This window comes from Anoplopoma fimbria, chromosome 8 (genome assembly GCF_027596085.1).
Source record: "Anoplopoma fimbria isolate UVic2021 breed Golden Eagle Sablefish chromosome 8, Afim_UVic_2022, whole genome shotgun sequence".
Lineage (NCBI taxonomy): Eukaryota > Metazoa > Chordata > Actinopteri > Perciformes > Anoplopomatidae > Anoplopoma > Anoplopoma fimbria.
The window spans coordinates 13988759-14008777 of record NC_072456.1 but is presented as its reverse complement, the minus strand read 5'-3'; the positions used below and the strand labels follow the sequence as shown (position 1 = coordinate 14008777).

Genomic DNA, 20019 nt, shown 5'->3' with positions numbered 1-20019 from the left:
ACTACCGCAACTCACTACTTGCTGGAGCCCCGGCGTCGGCCATCAGACCTCTGGAGCTCGTCCAGAAAGCTGCAGCACGTCTGGTGTTCAATCGCCCCAAGTTCTCCCACACAACTCCCTTCTCCGTTCTCTACACTGGCTCCCTGTAAGAGCTCGCATCCAGTTTAAGACTCTGGTGCAGTGAAAGGAACAGCTCCTTCCTATCTCCAGGCCTTGGTCAAGCCCTACACCCCCGCCCGACCACTTCGCTCTGCTGCCCCGTCGCTCAGAGGTCCCTGCGGCCGATCCACCCGGTCACAGCTTCTCTCTGTCCTGGCCCCTCAGGTGGAATGAACTCCCCACTGACGTCAGGACAGCAGAGTCCACTTAGCACTTATTGTATTCATATTCATTTGTTGCACTTATTGTATTCATATTATTTTGTTGCACTTATTGTATTCATATTAGTTTGTTGCACTTATTGTATTCGTATTAGTTTGTTGCAATTATTGTTTTCGTAGTAATTTGCTTCTGCACTATACTTTTGCTCTGGTTTATGCTTTTAGATGCTTGTTTAAGAAAGGAGATGCACTTATGACTTCTGGTGACTAGTAGTTCTCTTGAATACCTATGTTGAATACACTTCCTGTAAGTCGCTTTGGATAAAAGCGTCTGCTAAATGACTGTAATGTAATGTAATGTAAAGTAGTTTACACCTGTTGGATTACACTTGTCACCTCCAGTGTTGTCTTCAATTTTATTTATTTTTGCTGGACTTTGGAGACAGAAGTGCCTCAGCATCCCCCTCCATGCACCCAGACTTTCAGTGGGCCAGGGTTAAAAAGTAATGGATGGAAATGACAATTAAAGAGTAAAAATATTTACTTTTTCTAAATTAACTGAGAAACACATTTAAATAAATGAATAGTTAAGTGTTATATTCGTATATGTTGTAGGACAGTTTCACACAAACACAATACCAGAAGTGAAATGTAAGTAAATAGCCTACTTTTACTCAAGTGCTGTAAATGTGTACAATTTTGCGGTACTTGTACTTACTTGAGTATTCCCATTTTATGCTATTTATGCTTTATACTGCAGGACATTTTGGAGACAACTGTACATAAGGACTGTACTTCTTACTCAACTAAAGTTATTTGATAACGTCAATTACTTAGTTGCATATTCAAATTATTAGTACAAAACATAAATCAACAAATAAATTAAGAGATGGGACATTCTGCAAAATGAGTACTATTACTTTTGTTTTTTTAGTATGTATATTTTGTTGCTAAATGCAGGCTTTTACTTACAGTATTTTTACACAGTAGTGTTGCAGATATTTCACAACCTGAAGAAAACTATTTTTAATTGTACTTAATATTGATTCATGAAGTAAAACCTAAAGGTAGCTACACTATCTTTATGTCCCATAATCTAGAATATCAACAAGCATTATTTTCTTATTCTTTTACTGTATTTACTGATAGCCAGTGTTGTTGATGCATAAAGTATGCTGCACAAACTGAGGAGGGCAGCAGGTCATCGCAGGAAGAATAAAAAGAAGAAGAAGAAGAAGAAGAAGAAGCTCGATTGAATCGTTGATTGTCTACTTCTGTCTGTTTGATAACTTCCTATTTCAAAGTCCAGCTGGTAGCAGACCAGATAGAGATAATGGTGGAGATGTTATGCAGGAGGTCCACATATCGGTGTTTATTTATTGTACTTCGTTGTGAGTGTTTGAGCAGCAGACAGTCAGAGAGACATGCAGCCGTCTGTGGAGTCTCTGGTCCGACTGCTGGAGTCATACAGAGGAAGAGATAAAGTTGTAAGTACTCGTGTAGTTTTATATTTAAATGATCAACTGTTAATATTGGATAGTTTATTAGTTTATAGTAGCTGTTAATTTAATGGTCCGTCTATTTCACCTGAGAGTGTAGCCTAAACCCGTCTAACACGAAAACATAAGCCAGCAAGTCATTAATAAACAATACAGGTGTTGGCAGTAGTGGACTATGACTAGTACTAGTACTCAGATCTTAAGTATAAGTATTAATACAACAGTGAAAAGATATTCTGTTAAAAGTAAAAATCCTGCATTCAAAAGTTTAGTAAAATAAAAGAAAGTACTGTTAAACAAAGAGCACATGATTCACTGGGAAGATCAATACTCATTTACTTTGATAATCAATAATCATGTAGCCATTTTTCAATCAAACATGCCAAACATTCATTTGTTCCAGCTTTTTTAATTAACCTTGGTTTCTGGGAAGTTGTATTGTGAAATAGTGGCCTTGTTTCAATATTTTCTTTCATTGACCTGAGAATGTAATCAGCAGATTATTCAATAATGAGCAAGTCCCTGGCTTTTGAAAAAAAAATTCACAATCACTTCACAATCTACCAGTTCTGAAGATGTCAGTGAAAGCATTTTGGTCTGAACGCTCTACAGCTATTTCCAAGAGATAGTTTTTTTTCAAAGCCAGACAACTCTGTTCCTTTTAGAGATGTATAGCTGATCTATAAATTATTAATAACAGTAGATTTACATTAATAAAGCCATTAGTCACAACAAATAAACCATTCATTAATGGAGGCTGATTTGTCTTTTTAATTTTTTTCCAACTTTTCGAAGCCTAAAAATAGGTAAAGATTGTTCCACAAAATATAGAAAAGATCAACTTTAACTTCATAACTGAAAGTGAAGTCTTCTTCCTGCCTCCTGAAAGTTCTTTGAGTACTACCTGATGTTTTCCTCCTCCGTTTGTCTTTTCAGATCCGGACAGTCTGTTATGGCTCACAGCTGGTCGGAGGAGTTCTCTCCCAGAAGGCAGAGACCGACGTTTCATCCCACCGGCTCGGGAAACGTCTGCTGCTGTTTTCTGCTCAGCTCAGCCACTGCAGGACGGTGCTGAGGCTGTTTGATGATCTGTCCATGCTGGCTTACTCCCACAGCTACGGGCTCGGAGGCGGGGTCAGCCACACAACAACAACAACACTGTTTTCTTAATAATTAATTCAGTCAGGGAGGGGGCGGGTTGATTAGCATTTATTCCTCTAGATACTATATGAACACCTTAATTTTAACAAAGATGAAAGACAGATTTGTTAGTATTCACCAGGTACAGTTCCCATGAGGCTTTGATAGGGGTTGTGTTTGCTAAGACTCAGGATACACTGTTTATTAATTCAAAATTACAAAATAAAAGCCAGTCAATCTTTGTTTAAAATAGTAGGTGCTGAAATTTTACCTGCCAGTCAGCAGTAGATATAAATTTATATGTAAATATCTTGTTTTTAAACACATTGTTCTCTGTGAAAACGATTCTGACCTTGAAAACGTTAAGTTACACAGCTTTACCTGGTAAAATGCTGCATTGATGCAAATATAGCGTCATGTCTTTCAAAGGAGGAGGACACAGTCCTGCGCTTGGTATCGGTGCTGACCAACGTGGCCGACCAGCTCTACTACCCCTGTGAACACATTGCGTGGGCTGCTGACGCTGAGCTCATCAAAGTGAAGTCTGATAAGTGGTGGCTGTTCAGCACGGTGCTGTGGGGAACCTCGCTGCTGCTGGGAATACTCAGGTCTGAACTCACCGGTCCACAAACATCAAATTAAATGTCAGTGTTTCCGGTCAGATTTTGCAGCTGTTTTAGGAAATTACTGAGCATTTTTAAAAAAAGAAATTATATAGTTCTGACCTGATTTATAAAATCTTTAGTAGGAACAAATTAATCAGGAATACTACTACTAATAAGACGGACTAAGACATTGTTGGTTTTTATGAATAATATATAAATGAATATGTAAATAATGTTTTATCCTTCAAGTAAATTAGAAAATTTGTTTTTTCTTCACCTGTCAAAATAAACCAAAAGTGCATTTATTTTTTACAGCCTTTATATTTCTAATCAAATCCTTACTTGCAGAATGCTGACCATGTGAACAGAATAATTTGTAAGATAGGTCAGCACTTCATCACCTGGTTTACTTGCTGAATTTGAAACTCTGCCAGTCTGAGTTGTCATGTGAATCTTTTGCTCTTTAGATCGCTCCGAGTTTTGCTGCTACTGAAGAAGAAGCTGAAGAGAAATGAGAGGGGCAGAGATGGCCACAGGTGTTGTATCCACAGTTTTCTTTCACATAGTCACTCTTTTTGCAGTTAATGCAGAGAGGGGGTCTCACAGTGTCAGACATTTTTCTGTAATGGAAAATAAAATGTCCTGATGAACCTGTGTTTTTCTTCTGCAGTCGCTCTCAGCTCCGCACACAGATGCTTAGGGAGGTGTTATCCGTCCTCAGCAGCATGGCTGACCTCAGTAATGCCATTCATTGGATGCCACCCGGCTTCCTGTGGGCTGGACGATTCCCCAACTGGCTGGTGGGGCTGATGGGAACCATCTCGTCACTGATTGGTTTGATCCAGATGAACTCCGGGGAAAGTGACGAGACAGACAGTCCATAGTCGTCACCTCACTGAGAGGAATACAGCAGGTGCTTCAACTGAATGACTGATACGTAATTGTGGAAAATGCTGAGTGAAAGGATGAGCAGCAGATCTTTAATGTGATCAGACTCCAGTCGGACTGTCTGCGGAGATTCATTTCTGTTATTACTGACTCAAATGTCTGAAGAACACATGAAATCATCTGGACCTATAACTAGATGATAAGTGAATAATCAAAGTAGACTTGTAGCCAATCATCAAAGTGCTTGATCTGATGTGACTGAAAGCCTTTTTGAAAAGTGGGGGGAAAAAAAGAATTCTATTAAGATACAATATTTAATCAATCATCAGTAGGAGGCAAAACTTGATGAGATAAGTAATCAAATGTTCCTTTACCTAGCTCTAATTTATTCAGCTAACTGATTCGGCATCAATATCACACATAATTGAAATCTATTTTGAATTTATACTGTCATTTTAAGCAGATAAAAGTATATACACCGCATTTAAGTAAAATATAGAGGTTTTCAGAAAACTATTCAGATCCTACCTGACATACAGTATTTAATCTAATAACATGGCTGAATGTATGCAGATCCTTGGAGTGAATCAACTTTGTATTGTTGCCTTTGTGTTGATACACACTCCAACTTCATTTTCAATCTTGCTTTTTTTCATATGCAGTAATTCATACATGTAAACAGTGAAACATTGCTCTTTTTTTGTGATTTTTATAAGTGGGCTACTGGAATCACTGAAGTAAAAATTTGATTACTGTCACATAATGTTTAAAGACCAGCTTAAAGGATGTAATGTCCCCAAGCTTTCATTACGTTTCACTTAGTCCCTCAGGTGTTGAGCTCAGCTAATTTGCATTTTAGAATCAGTAGAAAACAGCCCTTAGAAAACACTGGTGAAGTTGTATATAGTTGTCTGTGTTACAGGTCAAATGGATCAGAAGCTGCTTGAAATGTAAATTGAATTCTATGTTTAGTAACTTTAGATTATGAAAACCTATTCACTTTTTTTAATAAATTGAATCAACTGTCCTCTGTTGGATGTTTGCTCGATGTTTGATTGATCAGGTCTGAAAGCGTCAACATGACGTGTCCAACTGTTGCCTTCACGGGCCGACGGACGGATCGAGATTGAGAAGAAGTGGCGCAAATGTTAAACCTCATGTCAGACAGCCACAGCTAAATTAAATTATAAATCAAATGGTTTGATTCTAATTGAAAAGTGCTGAACGTTTTTACTTGGAAAAGTACAGTAAATAGAGTTTGTGGTCTACAGAGACTGTTGAGAGAGATGAGGAAGAACCACTAACCTACTGGCGACAAATGGGAACCTACAACAGCCATTGAACGCAGCACAGCCTTAGAGTGAGTGAATAAATAAAAACCGTCGACTCGACATCAGCTGCATCAATGACACGAAACCTGCTTTGCACCGTGTTTTTACTCTTATGCCAGGTAAAAGTGATTATGTGAGATTGCTGCTGTTGTTAGTATGACGAATAAAATAAAGCCAAAGTTTCGGAAAAGACAGATATCCCAAACCACCTCAACTCATCTGTCCCTGAGTGGGCACAAAGAGACCGAGAAGGACCAGAGATAGGTGAGCTGTCTTCACTGCTTAAACCACTGTGTGTGTTTGTCAACACAGACATGATTTAGTTTGTCAATGAGCTCCTCTTGCGGGGCTGCGAGTTGTAATTAGCCTACTTAATGATAACAAGTTAGCATTGAGCTACTTTAAAAGCTAACTTTGGCCAGAATGTGTAGCTCAGTGACGACATGGTGATCTAACTCAGGAGTGTGTTTGTTTTTTACATTTAAGACTAGTTTAGATGAGTGATTTTTAAACTTTAGACAAGGCTCTTGTTGCTTTGCCACACTATATTCTGTCAGAGCTTTGGGAAAGACCTCTTTTAAATGAACATTTTGTCTGTAGAAAGTTTACCTTCTTTCTCTACACAGGATATGTCTTTGAGACCACAGATGCATACTGTGTTGGACTGGGCATCATTTATATGCCGAATTTAGCAGAAAACCTGCCTCATTTGTAAAGTGATTTTTCCAAGTTGTTACTAGACATCCTGACATGTAACGATCAAGAATGCTATTTAAAGTGCAGATTTTTAAATTAACTTTTGTATGCTTATCTTAAATTGCCAGGAGGACTGAATAACCAAGCAGCATTGTTCTACATGCCATGTATTTTAGGGTGCAGATATGGCAACTGAATTACTTTTATCAAAACTTTCATAGATGAAGTGATGTGTTCTGTGGGGGTCTATTTGATGGTACACATTATGCACAATACCTATATTTATTATCGGATATTAGTCCGATACTGACTCAAACAGATCAGATGCCATTGTTTTAATACATAACAATTCAGTACATTTATATCCACGTATTTGTTTGTTCTATTTTGATTCACAAACTTAGTAAAGCCATGTTTAAGTCAAGCCTGATGTTGCTTCAGACATGAAACAATGATCCCAGTACTCTACACACAATACAGCTTTTTATTTAAACACTGTTATCGGATCGGTACTCGGTATTGGCTGATGCCCAAAGCCCAGGTATTGGTACCGGTATCAGGAGTGAAACAGTTGGATCGGTGCATCCCTATTACACATATTGTACAGGTTGTCCTTGTACTTTGAGCTTTAGACTGCTTTCTTTATCTTGATGTTCATGGTGTCTAGTTTTACTAGTACTAAAGACGTGAGACAGGGTTTTGTTAGACTGGTAGTGAGCATTTTGGCTGCAGCTTTTATTTACATCAATTACTTTTTTATTCTTTATGACAATGTTATTCATGTATTTGGAAAACCATTTAACACACTTCCTGATTACATTTTAAATTAAACTTCTCTCACTAACAGGTTTCCTTTCAAAATGGACTCAGACGTCTGCCCCGCTGATCAGTCAGACTCCTTGTGTTCTGCATCTGTTCCTGTTGATGAAGCCTCTGAGTCTGAGATTAGAGGACAAACTGTGGCAGCTCCGCCTGGTTCAGAGGTGGAGGACGTTGACACCTACAATCTGATCGAGCCTCCTCCATTAGACTGGAGGTCTGACTCCTCCAGTGAGGCGGGCTCAGCAGATGACCTGGATGACCCCAGCTTCCCTCCCTCCATTGACGATCTGGACAAGGCGAGTCCTTGCACCACTGTGGCTCCGTGCGACGTGAACCAGCAGGAGCTTGTGGGAAATATCTCAGTGCCAGTCCAGGATATTGAGGTGGAATTGGAAGAAGTGGATGAAGTGGTTGAGGACAAGGTGAGGGTTGGGGCCTTGGAGGTTGTTGGGGATGAGAAAAGTGATGTGGAGCATATGGTCAGTGAGCAGGAAGTGGAGGTTGCTGACAGGATATCAGGAGATGAAGACCACAGCCGCATCCACACCTTGCTCAGCCAGCTCCAACTGATGGGGGAAGAGCCTCATCCCAGCCGCCGGACACCACCTAACCACGCCCAGCACCAGTGCTCCAGCCTGTCTGAGCAGGAAGCATGTGCTCCGTCCCTACAAACACAGGACAGCACTGAAACCACCGGGCTGCTGTTCTCTGAGAGCCACCAGAGAGACCTGCTGGGGCTGCTGCAGTTCACAGAGATCAGCGCTACACAAAGTCCCGCCTATCTGCCCCACAGAGGAGACGTGGACGCTGTTGTGTCGGTTTCCTACAGCCAGGAGGACGCTCAAAGGTTCTGGGGGCATAATGGGAACGGTCAGCCGCGGCGGCAGAGGGAGGACTCCCTCGCCTCGCTGCCTGATGATGAGTATCCTGAGCCGGTGTGGATGAAGCTGGGCGAGGAGCCACCAGAGGAGGAGGAGGCTAATGTGGAGAGCGAGCAGGTAAGTTGAGCTATAATCAGCTGAAAGGGTTAGTTATGTTAAGATTGATTTATTAATTCAGTTTCTAGAGAAAACCCTATTGCTCATGAAACTGACAAAAGTATCAGATTAAAAGATCTCCACAAAAAACAAAGTAGATTCATTCATTGTTTACCATTTAGACTTAGACTTAAGTTGAAGTTTAACCAGTGATTACATTTAACTGTTATCCGTCATTTTTGTTACAGATGCAATTTTATAACTGTAACAAATATTTTCACTTGATAATCTATGAGTTGCCTTTTCTTTTAATCAATTAATCAGTCTACAAATTGTCTAATTCGATAATTAAAAATGTATGGTGGATGACCATCACAAGTTACCAGAACAGAAAGTTTTGTCTCTGAAAAGGTTTGCGTTGTTTGATAAGATAAGATAAGTTAAGATAAGATAATCCTTTATTAGTCCCGCAGTGGTGAAATTTACAGGATTTACAGCAGCATAGGGTATAGTGCAAACAAGAGATATAGTAAAAAAATAAATAAAAAAGTATTATAATGATGTTTGGTCTTTTTAAGTTGCTAAGTAATTTAAATTATCCAAATTACAATTAGATTCTCTTTAACTGTTTTTATTTTATTTTATTTTATTTTTGTATCATGTTTATTTAAGTCTTGACAGTTCATTAATTAATATTTTTGCTGTGATTGCAGAGTGCTGATCATCCCTCATATAAAGACGGTGAGTCACTTCAGCTTCATTTGTCTCATAGAAAGATGGATTTTGTTCTGTGTCAAATTTCACTAGAATGAAATGAGGTAAAGTCGTTGTCTATGTCATTGGGTTTTTCTCTTTTAGTGCCTGGTCCTTGTGACCCCGAAGACCTTTTGGATGGAGTGATATTTGGTGCCAAGTACTTGGGCTCAACTCAGATCAAATCAGAGAAGAACCCGTCTACAAACGCCCGAATGAAACAGGCTCAAGAAGCTGTGGACCGCATTAAGGTGAAGTCACATTAGAGATGCACTTAAGAGATGCTCTCAGTGGAAACATGGCAACTGTTGTTACTGTGTGGTATTGTTCTAGCATGGGTCAGTCCGAAAAATCCAAATTCCTCTGTTGTGGCATTGTGGCGTTTTTGTGATGTTTCCAATAGAATATAAATGTGACTTTGTTTGTTTCAGGCTCCAGAGGGAGAGTCCCAGCCGATGACAGATGTGGATCTGTTCATCTCAACCAAGCGAATCAAAGTTCTCACTGCTGACACTCAGGTGGGTTTTCTTACCGCTTAGAATAAGTTGTCTAAAAGTTTCCTAATTGTTTAGGATTTCTAGTTTCTTTCGTTTTGGGTTATTTTGGACCACATGAGTATCTGCATTATCATTTCCTTGTAGCACTTGAAGGTTTGCCATCAACTGTTTAATTTGTTACCTTTTCTGGCTTATGAGCCAACAAATGCTGATGCTGTTGGATATTAGTGATATCTCAATAGATGCCAGGTTGTAGGATGGATTTCAATTCAGAAATCATGATAATAATGTGAACAGTTATAGATTCAGTTATTGAAAGCAAGGCAGGGCTGATTTAAATCCGTAAATGGCCTGTTTTGAACCCATGAAATACAGATTTGTATACATTTGGAAAGAAATGTCAATGTTAACTCCATTAATGTGTGTCATCATATTACATTCACATCATTTGTTTACAGCTCAAAAAACACCTTTAAGTGTCTAGTACATCTTAAACTTCATCTTGTTTTATCTGAAAATACATGGGGGTAGTTAGTTAATCAGCAGAGTACATTGTGAAGAGACAGTTTGATTGGAGAAGTTATGGAAGTAAAATACTAAAATATGTTGGAACTCTGAAATGTAATTAGATTCAGGATTTGATACAAATGTGCATTAGTGAACTTCTCTTATAAGGCAGCATTGCACTTCTAAAGTTTCCCCTTCAAGCTGAGCTCTGGCAGCAAGAATCCTTAAAATAGAATTGAATGGGGATTTGATATCAGCGAATCCCAGTTATCGTAAAGTCTATTTTCTTTCACTATGTAGCTAAATTGTCAGGAGAGTCAAAGTGGGTCATTTTCTGTCAGCTTCCTCTTTGCATGGCTGGTTTATCCTCATTGCACCAAATTTATGAAGATAAAAATACAGTATTCTTAAGGTTGTTGTTTTTTTTTGGTGATTTTTTTTTTTAACAGTTATAAATTAAAAATAATGTCGATGTCAAGTTGAGTCACTTAGTTTTAATTGAAAGTTTTGCATCATACCAGCATCTTGACTTTTTCAACGATAACGGAAAAAGTAAAGTCGCCTGAATTTTGGTCATGTTAAGTATCAATTTACGAGGGGAAATATATATTTTTTTAATTCTCCTGCTGTTGCATTAAAGAACACTTCAACTTCTTAGATCTAATAGATTTTATTAGAAACAATTCCAGCTTAACAGCAATATTTAAATTACTTAAATCACTTAAGACACATAATGTTTTTTTATAGCAGTCTCTGTTTGCACGTACAGTACCAGACAATAGAAATGTAACTGAAAAAAAAAAACAAATCAAAGGAGGGCAGTGTTCTTTGTATTGGAAAACATCCAATCTCAAACAAGTTTCAAGTCAAGTTGAATTGAAAACCAGACCTTCCTTTCTTCTCTCGGTTTATAATACACGCATAATAACACCCTCATGTCTCGTTTCCACTCAGGAAGCCATGATGGATCACGCCCTGCAGATGATCTCTTACATTGCAGACATTGGTAGCATTGTAGTCCTGATGGCACGAAGGAAACGTAAAGGACAGGATGGTGAACCAGCCTCCAACTCTTCCTCCTCATCCTCCTCCAGTCCTCAGAAGAAGTGCTTAATGATCTGCCACGTCTTCTCCTCTGGCGATGTGAGTTACTTTATTGAAAAGGTCATTTTATAAAAAAGTAAACCAAACAGCTGTTAAAAGATTAAAAAAAAGTGTTCCTGCTCTTCAATTATGGTCTTTATTGTATTAACAACTTCCTCAATTCAATTTATCTGTATCCTTGAGTCTTTAGCTGCAGAACTCACAAACGGGCCGACAAGTCAAGACATTATTAGTTCTTTTCCCCCCTTCAATGTTGTGTCTCAGATCAAATGTGCTGTTTTCAGCTGGACAACAGTTTCAGCTTCAGCTTGACCTGGTTTCCTTCCACCAGACAGCCAGCGAGTTCTCCTGAATGTAAAAATGGTCTGGCTGCCGTCCCAGTTTCCCACTGTTGGCAAGACTGAATAGGGGGAGGAAGGGTTTCTTTTTAGAAACTAATTAGCTGTGGCATACTGAAGGCCATGAGGCCACTGCGTCTACTGCTAGTTCTCCCACCTTAACCATTTTGTAAGAAAAGTTTTATGTAAAAATGAGATCTACAACAGATGGGGGGGCAAGTGAACCAGTCAATGTAACAAATAAATAATGAAAGAGTAAAGGCATAGGTCACCTTTTATAGGAGAGTAGGGAACTATTGGAGTCTTGATGCTCTGTTTGTCTGTTGTTTTAGTTTTGCCGTGTGACATATGTTTAATGTTTTGCAAATTAACTAATTGGCTTTTATATGTTCATATGAAAATGGAGGGTGAAAAAAATGAATGGAGAATATTTATTTAAACAAATTGCAACCCGAGTCAGTTTTCTCTCCTCCACCCTGTCTCTCCATCCAGGCCCAGGTCATAGCCCAGGCCATCGGTCAGGCGTTCGGAGTGGCCTACCAGCAGTTTCTCCAGGCCAGCGGCATCAAGGCCAGTGATCTGAGGCCCGGCGAGTACAGTGAATACCTGGAAAGTCAGGAGCTCTATAACGGAGACCTGGCCCACTTCTCTGACTCCCAGAACATCCGAGACGTAAGCAGCGTGATTGTGGCTAAATGTCCTTACACAAACTACAGGTGGCCGTTAATAGATGTCGTCACGATACTAATTCGATAGTATTAAGGGTTTTCTATTGCCCATGTAAGCTGAGTCATATAAGTTGGAACAATGTATAATCAAAATCATTAACCATTGATATTTAACTTGAAATGTGAACAGTATTACCCAACATCATGATAGGCTGTAGCTTTTCAGATGTTTCTAACCCACATTAAAAAAACTTCCTGAACAATAAATGTGGAACAGGTTCCTCCTGACGTGGGTCAAAGGTTCAGCTCACTTCTTTATGCAGAAACAGTGTTTTATGGTCATGTTCCTTCCTCGAATGATGTTTCCAATCTTCATTTCATTTCATCTCACCTAATTTTGTGTCTCATCCGTCATCTACTCTGATGCTGATGGCATCTTTAAAGTGATAATTCAACCAAAATACATCTAAAGAATCAAACATTCGTCCCCATAGAATTAAAAGGTGGCTTTAAAAAGGGTCCAAGTGGCATCTAATTTTCCTTCTCTCTCTCCTCTTATTTAAGGCATAAAAAGAAAAACTCTAGTTGCTCCTTCATGTAGGGCAGCTGCTGTAGTCCGCCTGAATTTCTGTGTTACAATGTATTTCAATTGTGACCGTGACAACTTTCAAATGTGGATGGTTGTAGGGAAATAACTGTAAACAAATGTAAACATTTACATTTCTGTGTGTCTGTGGCTCAGGTGGCCATCACCAAGGCTACTGGAGAGATCTTGGGTCTGGCGGTGGTGGAGTCCGGCTGGGGCTCCATCCTCCCCACGGTGGTGGTGGCTAACCTCCTTCATGGAGGTCCTGCTGAGCGCTGCGGCGAGCTAAGCATCGGAGACCGCATCATGTCTGTGAACAGCACCAGCCTGGTGGGTCTGCCCATCAACACCTGCCAGAACATCATCCGGGTAAGAAGGGCACACAGGGAGCAGACTGGGTGATTTTAATAACAAAAATGATATCAACAATAATCATAGTGTTATTGTTATTATTCTGGAATAGCAGAATTTCAAATATAAACATTGCACATTGGAGTGATCTAGCCTTCTTAAAGCAAATGTACTGTTCTGAGTTACGCACTAGATGGCGCTGTGTTCAAGCAGTGTGACATATACCAGTATTGGCTTTAAAGTGGATTCAGATATTATTTGGGGTTTAAGGGGACAATATAAGTATTCATTCAGTTGTGTATAGCCATTATGTTTGCGCTGATATTCAATATATAAAGAGTTTTAAGATTTGTCATCCTGTTTAGGTAGAGCACAGCCTTTGAAACATTTAGCTGTCATGGATACAATATCATGAACACTCCTGTATAATGCCAACAGCACAAAAGCCCTGCACTGAATTCATTATTATAAAGCTAATAATGTGTAATGTTTGGAGAATGTGTCACTCAACCTTTTGGTAATTTGTTTGGCTGTAGTTGTTGCATTGTATTGTATTAGCGTATATATATGACACTTGACATGCAGAGGGTAATGACCATGAAAGTCTGAATGACAACCAAACAACTGTCAGTGTTTACTGTCATCTATTCACTTGAAAAAATAAAAATAAAAATCATTGTTTTAAAAAGTTAAGGAAAGGTTAATAAACTAAAAGGAAGACAACTGAGAGAGTTAAGGTAGTAACGCAGCACTCATCACTGGGATCGAGACTTAACTCACAGCAAACAAATATTATTGGTCAGTTACATGATTAAAGAGGTTAACAAAGAAAAAAACATTTATAGTCAGGTTTACAAAAGTGGTTTTATTTAGCTTTGGTCCGACTAGAAAAAAACAAGGGTCAAAGCCACTGAACAGTGACAACACTTTTATTTTAAATGCTGCTGTTTCCTTAGTTATCTAATTCACATTTTGTTTCTATTTCAGGACTTAAAAAGCCAAAAGTATGTGAAGCTTAGCATCGTCCACTGCCCGCCGGTCACCATGGCGATTATCAGGAGGCCAGATCCAAAGTTTCAGCTGGGCTTCAGTGTGGAGGACGGCATTGTAAGTCAATGTTGATATATTCTGTGTGACACTATTAAACTTAAGTCTGGTTTGTCTTATCCTCATTTTAGTTCTTTTTTTTTTGTTCAGTTCTTTGACAAAAAAATCGACCTACAAGCTTTTTTTTGTGGTGCTTTTTGTCTTTGTTTTGAAAAATAAAATTTCCCTCTCTCTTCCTGGTGCAGATCTGTAGTCTGATGCGCGGCGGCATAGCAGAGAGAGGAGGCATTCGTGTTGGGCACCGCATCATTGAAATCAACGGGCAGAGTGTCGTCGCCACACCACACGACAAGATCATCCAGATCCTGACCAATGCTGTCGGAGAGGTGAGGGGGGGGAGATGAAATGCTTAGATTCAAAATATTTTTTATTTCTTCATAAATACAGTAATAGGTATTCCGCTTTCCAAAGTTTGCTTTTTATTAAGATTTATTGCCACAGTTAAAATTTGGATTTTTTTTCACCATCTGGGCAGATTCACTTGAAGACCATGCCGGCCTCAACATATCGACTCTTAACAGGACAGGAGCAGCCAGTGTTCCTATGAGCACTTCCTGCTGCATCAAGGACAAATTACTGCACAGTGTTCAAGCTACATGAACTTTTGCCAAACTAAGAAAATATTATGCAATTGATCATACAGCATATCATACGCTGTTGTCACATCACTGAATGCAAAAACTAGTCTAGTATTTTTAAGATGTTAAGTACATTTTTATATTGTGAAGCATATTTTAAAGCGACGGAGATAGATGGTAGATTTCTGTTTTATATTTAACAATGCAGGCAGTAGCTGGGATGCAATAATTCATAAGCAGAATATATTTTACATTCACTAACATTTTACATGGTGTTGAGTTTACTGTACTCTAGAGTTTTTGGTCTTCCAGCCTGGTGTGTTACCAGTGTGCCTGAGCTAAATGTGCTTGCAAGGGAAACGTTATTGAATCAGGACAAAGTCTCAGTGTTTTTAATTATGATGTACTTCCATACATGTATATCAACAAGTGTCTTTCACACACAATAGATCGCTCTGGTTCATTAATACAATGCTTCCCTAAATGTGCCTGATATGAAGCAGATATCATGCACAATTAAAGGTAACTGCCTTATTTCAAAGAGAGCTGCGTATATTTTTAAGAATTTGCTGTTTTGGATGTTCATTAAAATGATATGTTAGATATCTTCTTGATGTTATTTATTGAGAGTAAGTTGTCGCTGAAAAGGTTTCAGATGATAAGTTTCTTTTTTTCATTTTTTAAAACAAATCAATGCCTTTGTACATCCGCTTTACAGCTACTGTACATTTGAATTTGGACAGGTCTATGAATATGTTGTCTTTGCAATATATGTAATTGAAAAATATAGCAAATTGATAATAGCACAATTCTTTGTAACGATTGCAAATACAATGCTATTGATTAATATCTTTACTGCTATTTTACAAGTACACCATGTAATAATATGCTGCTTGTGCTAATAAAGTCATGTATTTTACTTACGTGAGTATTATTATAAGATGCATTATCTGTGAGCATGTACGTAACAGAGCTGTCAATGCTTGGCCAATCAGCAGTCTTCAGTTACCAAAACATAGACGGAAGCCAATCAGATTCTTTACCGGCTTCTGTGACCACGCCCCTGGGACGTACCTTGGCCAATCAGCGCCACGTGTGGGCGGGGCTTTCTCCAGCTCACGCCTGCCTCTGCAAACAGTGGGGAAATGAAGAGTCAATGACAAGCTACCGCTGGTGTATCCGCAGCACTGAAAGGAGATTTCATCACCCATTTTACAGAAAGGTAATCATAAGCAACACTTTGACGAGTCTAACGAGAGCACGTTGGGTTTTGTTTATTATCTTTGAAAAGGTCATTTTCAACCATCACTCTGTAACATGCTCGTAAGCTAACTATATACGGATGTGACCAGCTAGCGTGGACTGGTTTCCTCTTTGGCTTTGGCATAATGTTTGCTAACGTTATGTTGATGTTATTATTCAACCACTAGTTATAGACGAGGCAAACTGTCAACTCAGCTGGCAATTGTAGTAGCTTATAATAGCATGTATGTTTTATTTTTATATTTTGTTTGAATCAGTATGGTCTTAATTAAAATGTCTCGTGTTAGTGTTAGTTTGTAGAAATAGTGTAAGCTACTAGTGCCAGTGACGTCAAGTTCATTTGAACTCATGCTGTTTACATCAGCTTGCTATATTAGCAGAGTGAGAAATACATTACATAAGAGTAATAACCTATGCCTCACGCTGTAGGCATCAATAGAGCTGTGAAAGGGGAAGTAGAGGAGAAGAAAACACAGTAGATGCACCACCTGTGTCCTGTACTGACATTTGCCCATGTAAAGAGGTTCATTCAAAGAGAAACGTTTGACTTTAAGGTTACACAATGTCTTTTGTAGATGCAAAAATAATGAGCCTGGTTAAAGCTTTCTAGCCTGGCACAAATCATGATCCAGAGCTTCAGATTATACACTAACTACAGAACAAACACTAGGAGGAGACCAGACTCTGGAGGCGCTCACAGAGCAAAAGTAAACGTTAAAGTCTCTGAGTGAAACAGGTAAGCTGTTAGGATCAGGAGGCTTTTGAGATGAAGCAGGGGATTGTCTTGAGCAGATCACAGCAGGTACACAAGACAACCTCCACTCACAAGAAATATAAAATCAACCTGATGGATCCATCACAAACAGAATGTTTGAACTTTTCTTTGCCACATATGTGTCTAAAACATGAATTATGAAAGTTAAAAGTTGTTTCATGCTGAGGAATAAACTCTACTGTTCTCAGCCACAGTCGTGTCCTCTGCAGGGGAAAGGTCAGCTACAGTTTCTCACTACAGTCCTCACTCATGATGAGCTTATTCATCATCAAAATCAGAAGTCAACATTTTAAAGAACAGCAGAAAAAGCCAATAACTTAAAATGTAACAATAAAGAGTTCCTATTTTATATCTTGTCATTCAGCCTTCACTGAAACAAATTATATCTCATCTCTGTCAGTGTCATTATACAAAGTTGTTCATGTGTTCATTAGTGACTTTCCTCTTGCTGCCATGTGAGCTCCCTATGGCAGATATTTTTCTCCAAAGGGATATGTAGAGCCTATACATCTCTGTGTACTACAACCAGATCCATTGCCAAACCTTTTGCTTATGGTATTTTTTCTTCATATAATTGATATGTGGTGTTAGAGAGAGACAAGACAGGAAACAATGAGACTCAGAAGATGCTGAAATATGATAAATGTCACCGGCTTTAGTTGAAGTGGGGACACAGCATCCACATTTCACGTGTCCCCAACAACTTGAAGACTCCCTGTTGAACTTGTCTTTTTCTCGCCACAATTTGTGATTTCCAGCTTTGCATCATGGCCATGTAGCCGTTCAGTGATGGGATTTTTTCGACAGCTTTCCCTCCTGCTCTGGAAGAACATCACATACCGCAAGAGAAACAAGGTGGCCACCATTTTCATTTAACAAAAAGGAATTTAAATGATTGTTGAATCTCTAATTAAAAATATAATATAAAATATCTGAAGTTTCTTGAAAAAAATTACAACTGTCTATCTGTGTGAGTGCAATGTAGGCCCAGATGACAGGGTTGGGAGATACTCCTGCTAGTTTCTGACAGAGGATAAAGATTCAATAAAGATCATTGATTATTTATAACAGCTCCCATGTTTTCCTCTTATTCCAGATCCAGCTGATCATCGAGCTCCTATGGCCGCTCTTCCTCTTCGTAATCCTCATCTCTGTTCGGCATTCACACCCACCCTACAAACAGAGCCAATGTGAGTGATCTAATTTAAAGTGTCTTTTTAGACACACACACACTTACAGTTCAGAAAACTGCTTTATGCCAACCAGCTCAGGAGGATTAACTCTCTGAGAGTGATTCTTGTAGGGACATTTGTTTTCCTAACCTAATAAATAAACAATAAAACACAAAACAAAGCCTTGCAGATGACTAACTTTAATTATTCAGTGCTGATGCGAGGGGTTTTCATTTCCTTTACATGTTCATTAAAGTCTGAACTTGATACTTTAATGATTTTTTTCAAGGTAAATAAGTGGGCAGTTAGCATTGAGAACAGATGTGTTCTCTCTTGTGCAACATACACATTTTGTTTATTTGTACTATCCTATACATTTACATAAAGAAGATGTTAGAAAATGCTTCTTCTTTCCTATTTTGTCTTCTTTAGATCAGTCTTTCAAGTAAAGGAAGCTCACATCAGGATAAAGACAATAACAGTATAATTTAGTATCAGTTGAACAAAAAACACAATATTTGTTCACATAACAGCAGTTTGGGCTATGTAGGTATTATTGTTCCGTCCGCTGCCTCTGGATTGTGTTTCAGGTCACGACCACAGTATTTCATTGGTTTTGTATTTCAGTTTAATCTCTTGGTACTGAACTGTTTGTTTTTCTTTTTCTTTGCTTGTAGGTCACTTTCCAAACAAAGCCTTGCCATCAGCAGGCACCTTGCCCTGGATTCAGGGCATTATCTGCAACATCAACAACCCATGCTTCCACAGCCCGACACCAGGGGAGACGCTGGGCCAAGTTGGCAACTTTGACAACTCCATGTAGGTAAACTGGAGGTAAAAGATGGACAGCTGTCTGGAGTGCTGGAGTTTAACAAGGGATCATTGTAGAACAATATTGCCCAAAAGATAAATAGAGAAACTGCAGTCATTCAAAATGTTTGTTAGAATTAAAAATGATTTTGCTATTGTTTGACGATGATTTAGCTTTGTATCAGTTTAAAATGAGCTTGTAAAGTGTAAAGACTACTTGTGAAACAATCCCGTCATACACGTTGTCCCTCAACTCCATTCTGGCATCTCAATTTGCTAATCAAATGACCAGCACACAGAAAAGGAAGCCTTGGCTTGGATATTACCTGGCTACACCGGCACCCAGGAGATGTGGCCCCTATGGCTGCAGAGGCTTATCCATCAGAAAACCAATACCACTCCAATTGTTAGTGCAAAGACTGGATACAGGAAACCAAATCTGCCTACCAGTACCTAATAACATGTTCACTAATAACATGTTATACCTCTGATTAATCCTCACAAAAACTACAGTGTAAAAATACTGAGATGTGTTTTTATGGGTAGTTATGTGTCGGGCTATATGTTGTTTCTACTTTCCAGGCAGCAGTTTGTTTCATTTAATTCCACTGCGGTTGTTGAAATCAACTTGTTATCCAGCAAATCCATCACAGTCAACTTTTTTATTAATCCATTAATTTCTTTTTTTTTTTTGCTTATGTAAATGGTAAATAGCTGCAATTATGTAGCGCTTTTAACAGCTTTACAAGTTGCAAATGACACACTGGTGGCAGTGAGCTACCATTTAAGGCTGCAGGCCTGACCATCAACAGCAATTTGGGGTTCAGTGTCTCGTCCTCGGGGATGCTTTTTTTCATTTACACTCTGGTCCTTTCAGCTGCTTCTGTGTAACTCCCACATCTGATCTGAGAACAATTTCTTTCATGCAAGAAAAAAACTAATTAACCCAGAAGTTAAATTCTGGGTCGGTCGGACACTTCATTGATCAAAGTTGGTAGTGTTTGCAGATGAGAAGTTGGGGTTTACTGATAAACTAAAAAGTTATCTTCCCTAGACTGTCTCGTCTCTTCGTGGACGCCCAGACTGTCTTGTCCTACAGTGGAAACCGGAGATTCTCTGGCTTTCAGGATCTGATGGAGAGCGTCCAAAGGCTGGGAGAGAGACCCGGAGCCTGGCCAAGTACACCACAGCTAATTTGAATCTCCTTCCTACATGAAAGGATTTATTGACAT

General features: G+C 39.0%; 3 protein-coding genes across 4 annotated transcripts in view; all 3 read left to right on the top strand.

Moving 5' to 3' along the window:
• Nucleotides 1-1619: 1619 nt before the first annotated feature.
• Nucleotides 1620-5484, top strand: pex11g (peroxisomal biogenesis factor 11 gamma). The gene is made up of 5 exons (XM_054603114.1): nucleotides 1620-1807; nucleotides 2756-2953; nucleotides 3389-3567; nucleotides 4032-4100; nucleotides 4235-5484. The coding sequence occupies exons 1-5, from the start codon at nucleotides 1745-1747 to the stop codon at nucleotides 4446-4448; spliced, it is 723 nt and encodes a 240-aa protein (XP_054459089.1). The 5' UTR covers nucleotides 1620-1744; the 3' UTR covers nucleotides 4449-5484.
• Nucleotides 5485-5579: 95 nt separating this feature from the next.
• On the top strand, nucleotides 5580-15674 carry si:ch73-40i7.5 (amyloid-beta A4 precursor protein-binding family A member 3). 2 transcript variants are annotated; one of them, XM_054602668.1, is made up of 11 exons: nucleotides 5580-5902; nucleotides 7327-8299; nucleotides 8992-9019; nucleotides 9137-9282; nucleotides 9463-9549; nucleotides 10990-11178; nucleotides 11970-12149; nucleotides 12888-13100; nucleotides 14070-14189; nucleotides 14375-14515; nucleotides 14665-15674. In XM_054602668.1, the coding sequence occupies exons 2-11, from the start codon at nucleotides 7340-7342 to the stop codon at nucleotides 14734-14736; spliced, it is 2136 nt and encodes a 711-aa protein (XP_054458643.1). In that variant the 5' UTR covers nucleotides 5580-5902; nucleotides 7327-7339; the 3' UTR covers nucleotides 14737-15674. The 2 variants fall into 2 exon arrangements, with proteins under 2 accessions (XP_054458643.1, XP_054458642.1); XM_054602667.1 differs by having other exon boundaries at nucleotides 5580-6047.
• A 239-nt stretch (nucleotides 15675-15913) lies between these two features.
• The window catches only part of abca7 (ATP-binding cassette, sub-family A (ABC1), member 7), a 31295-nt gene continuing 27189 nt past the window's right edge, over nucleotides 15914-20019 (top strand). The window contains exons 1-5 of the mRNA XM_054603206.1: nucleotides 15914-15989; nucleotides 17564-17660; nucleotides 17902-17995; nucleotides 18655-18796; nucleotides 19842-19966. Of these exons, the coding sequence (XP_054459181.1) occupies nucleotides 17595-17660; nucleotides 17902-17995; nucleotides 18655-18796; nucleotides 19842-19966 (427 nt within the window). The 5' untranslated portion in view covers nucleotides 15914-15989; nucleotides 17564-17594. The remainder of the gene's footprint in view (nucleotides 15990-17563; nucleotides 17661-17901; nucleotides 17996-18654; nucleotides 18797-19841; nucleotides 19967-20019) is intronic.

What these genes read in the sequence shown, in the direction of transcription:
- pex11g (XM_054603114.1), top strand. Translation starts at nt 1,745, where the DNA reads ATGCAGCCGTCTGTGGAGTCTCTGGTCCGACTGCTGGAGTCATACAGA. An exon ending in ACAGAGGAAGAGATAAAGTT is followed by an intron (nt 1,808 to 2,755) that starts GTAAGTACTCGT and finishes TTGTCTTTTCAG; the next exon opens with ATCCGGACAGTCTGTTATGG. An exon ending in AGGGGCAGAGATGGCCACAG is followed by an intron (nt 4,101 to 4,234) that starts GTGTTGTATCCA and finishes TTTCTTCTGCAG; the next exon opens with TCGCTCTCAGCTCCGCACAC.
- si:ch73-40i7.5 (XM_054602668.1), top strand. Translation starts at nt 7,340, where the DNA reads ATGGACTCAGACGTCTGCCCCGCTGATCAGTCAGACTCCTTGTGTTCT. An exon ending in CTAATGTGGAGAGCGAGCAG is followed by an intron (nt 8,300 to 8,991) that starts GTAAGTTGAGCT and finishes CTGTGATTGCAG; the next exon opens with AGTGCTGATCATCCCTCATA. An exon ending in ACTCCCAGAACATCCGAGAC is followed by an intron (nt 12,150 to 12,887) that starts GTAAGCAGCGTG and finishes TCTGTGGCTCAG; the next exon opens with GTGGCCATCACCAAGGCTAC.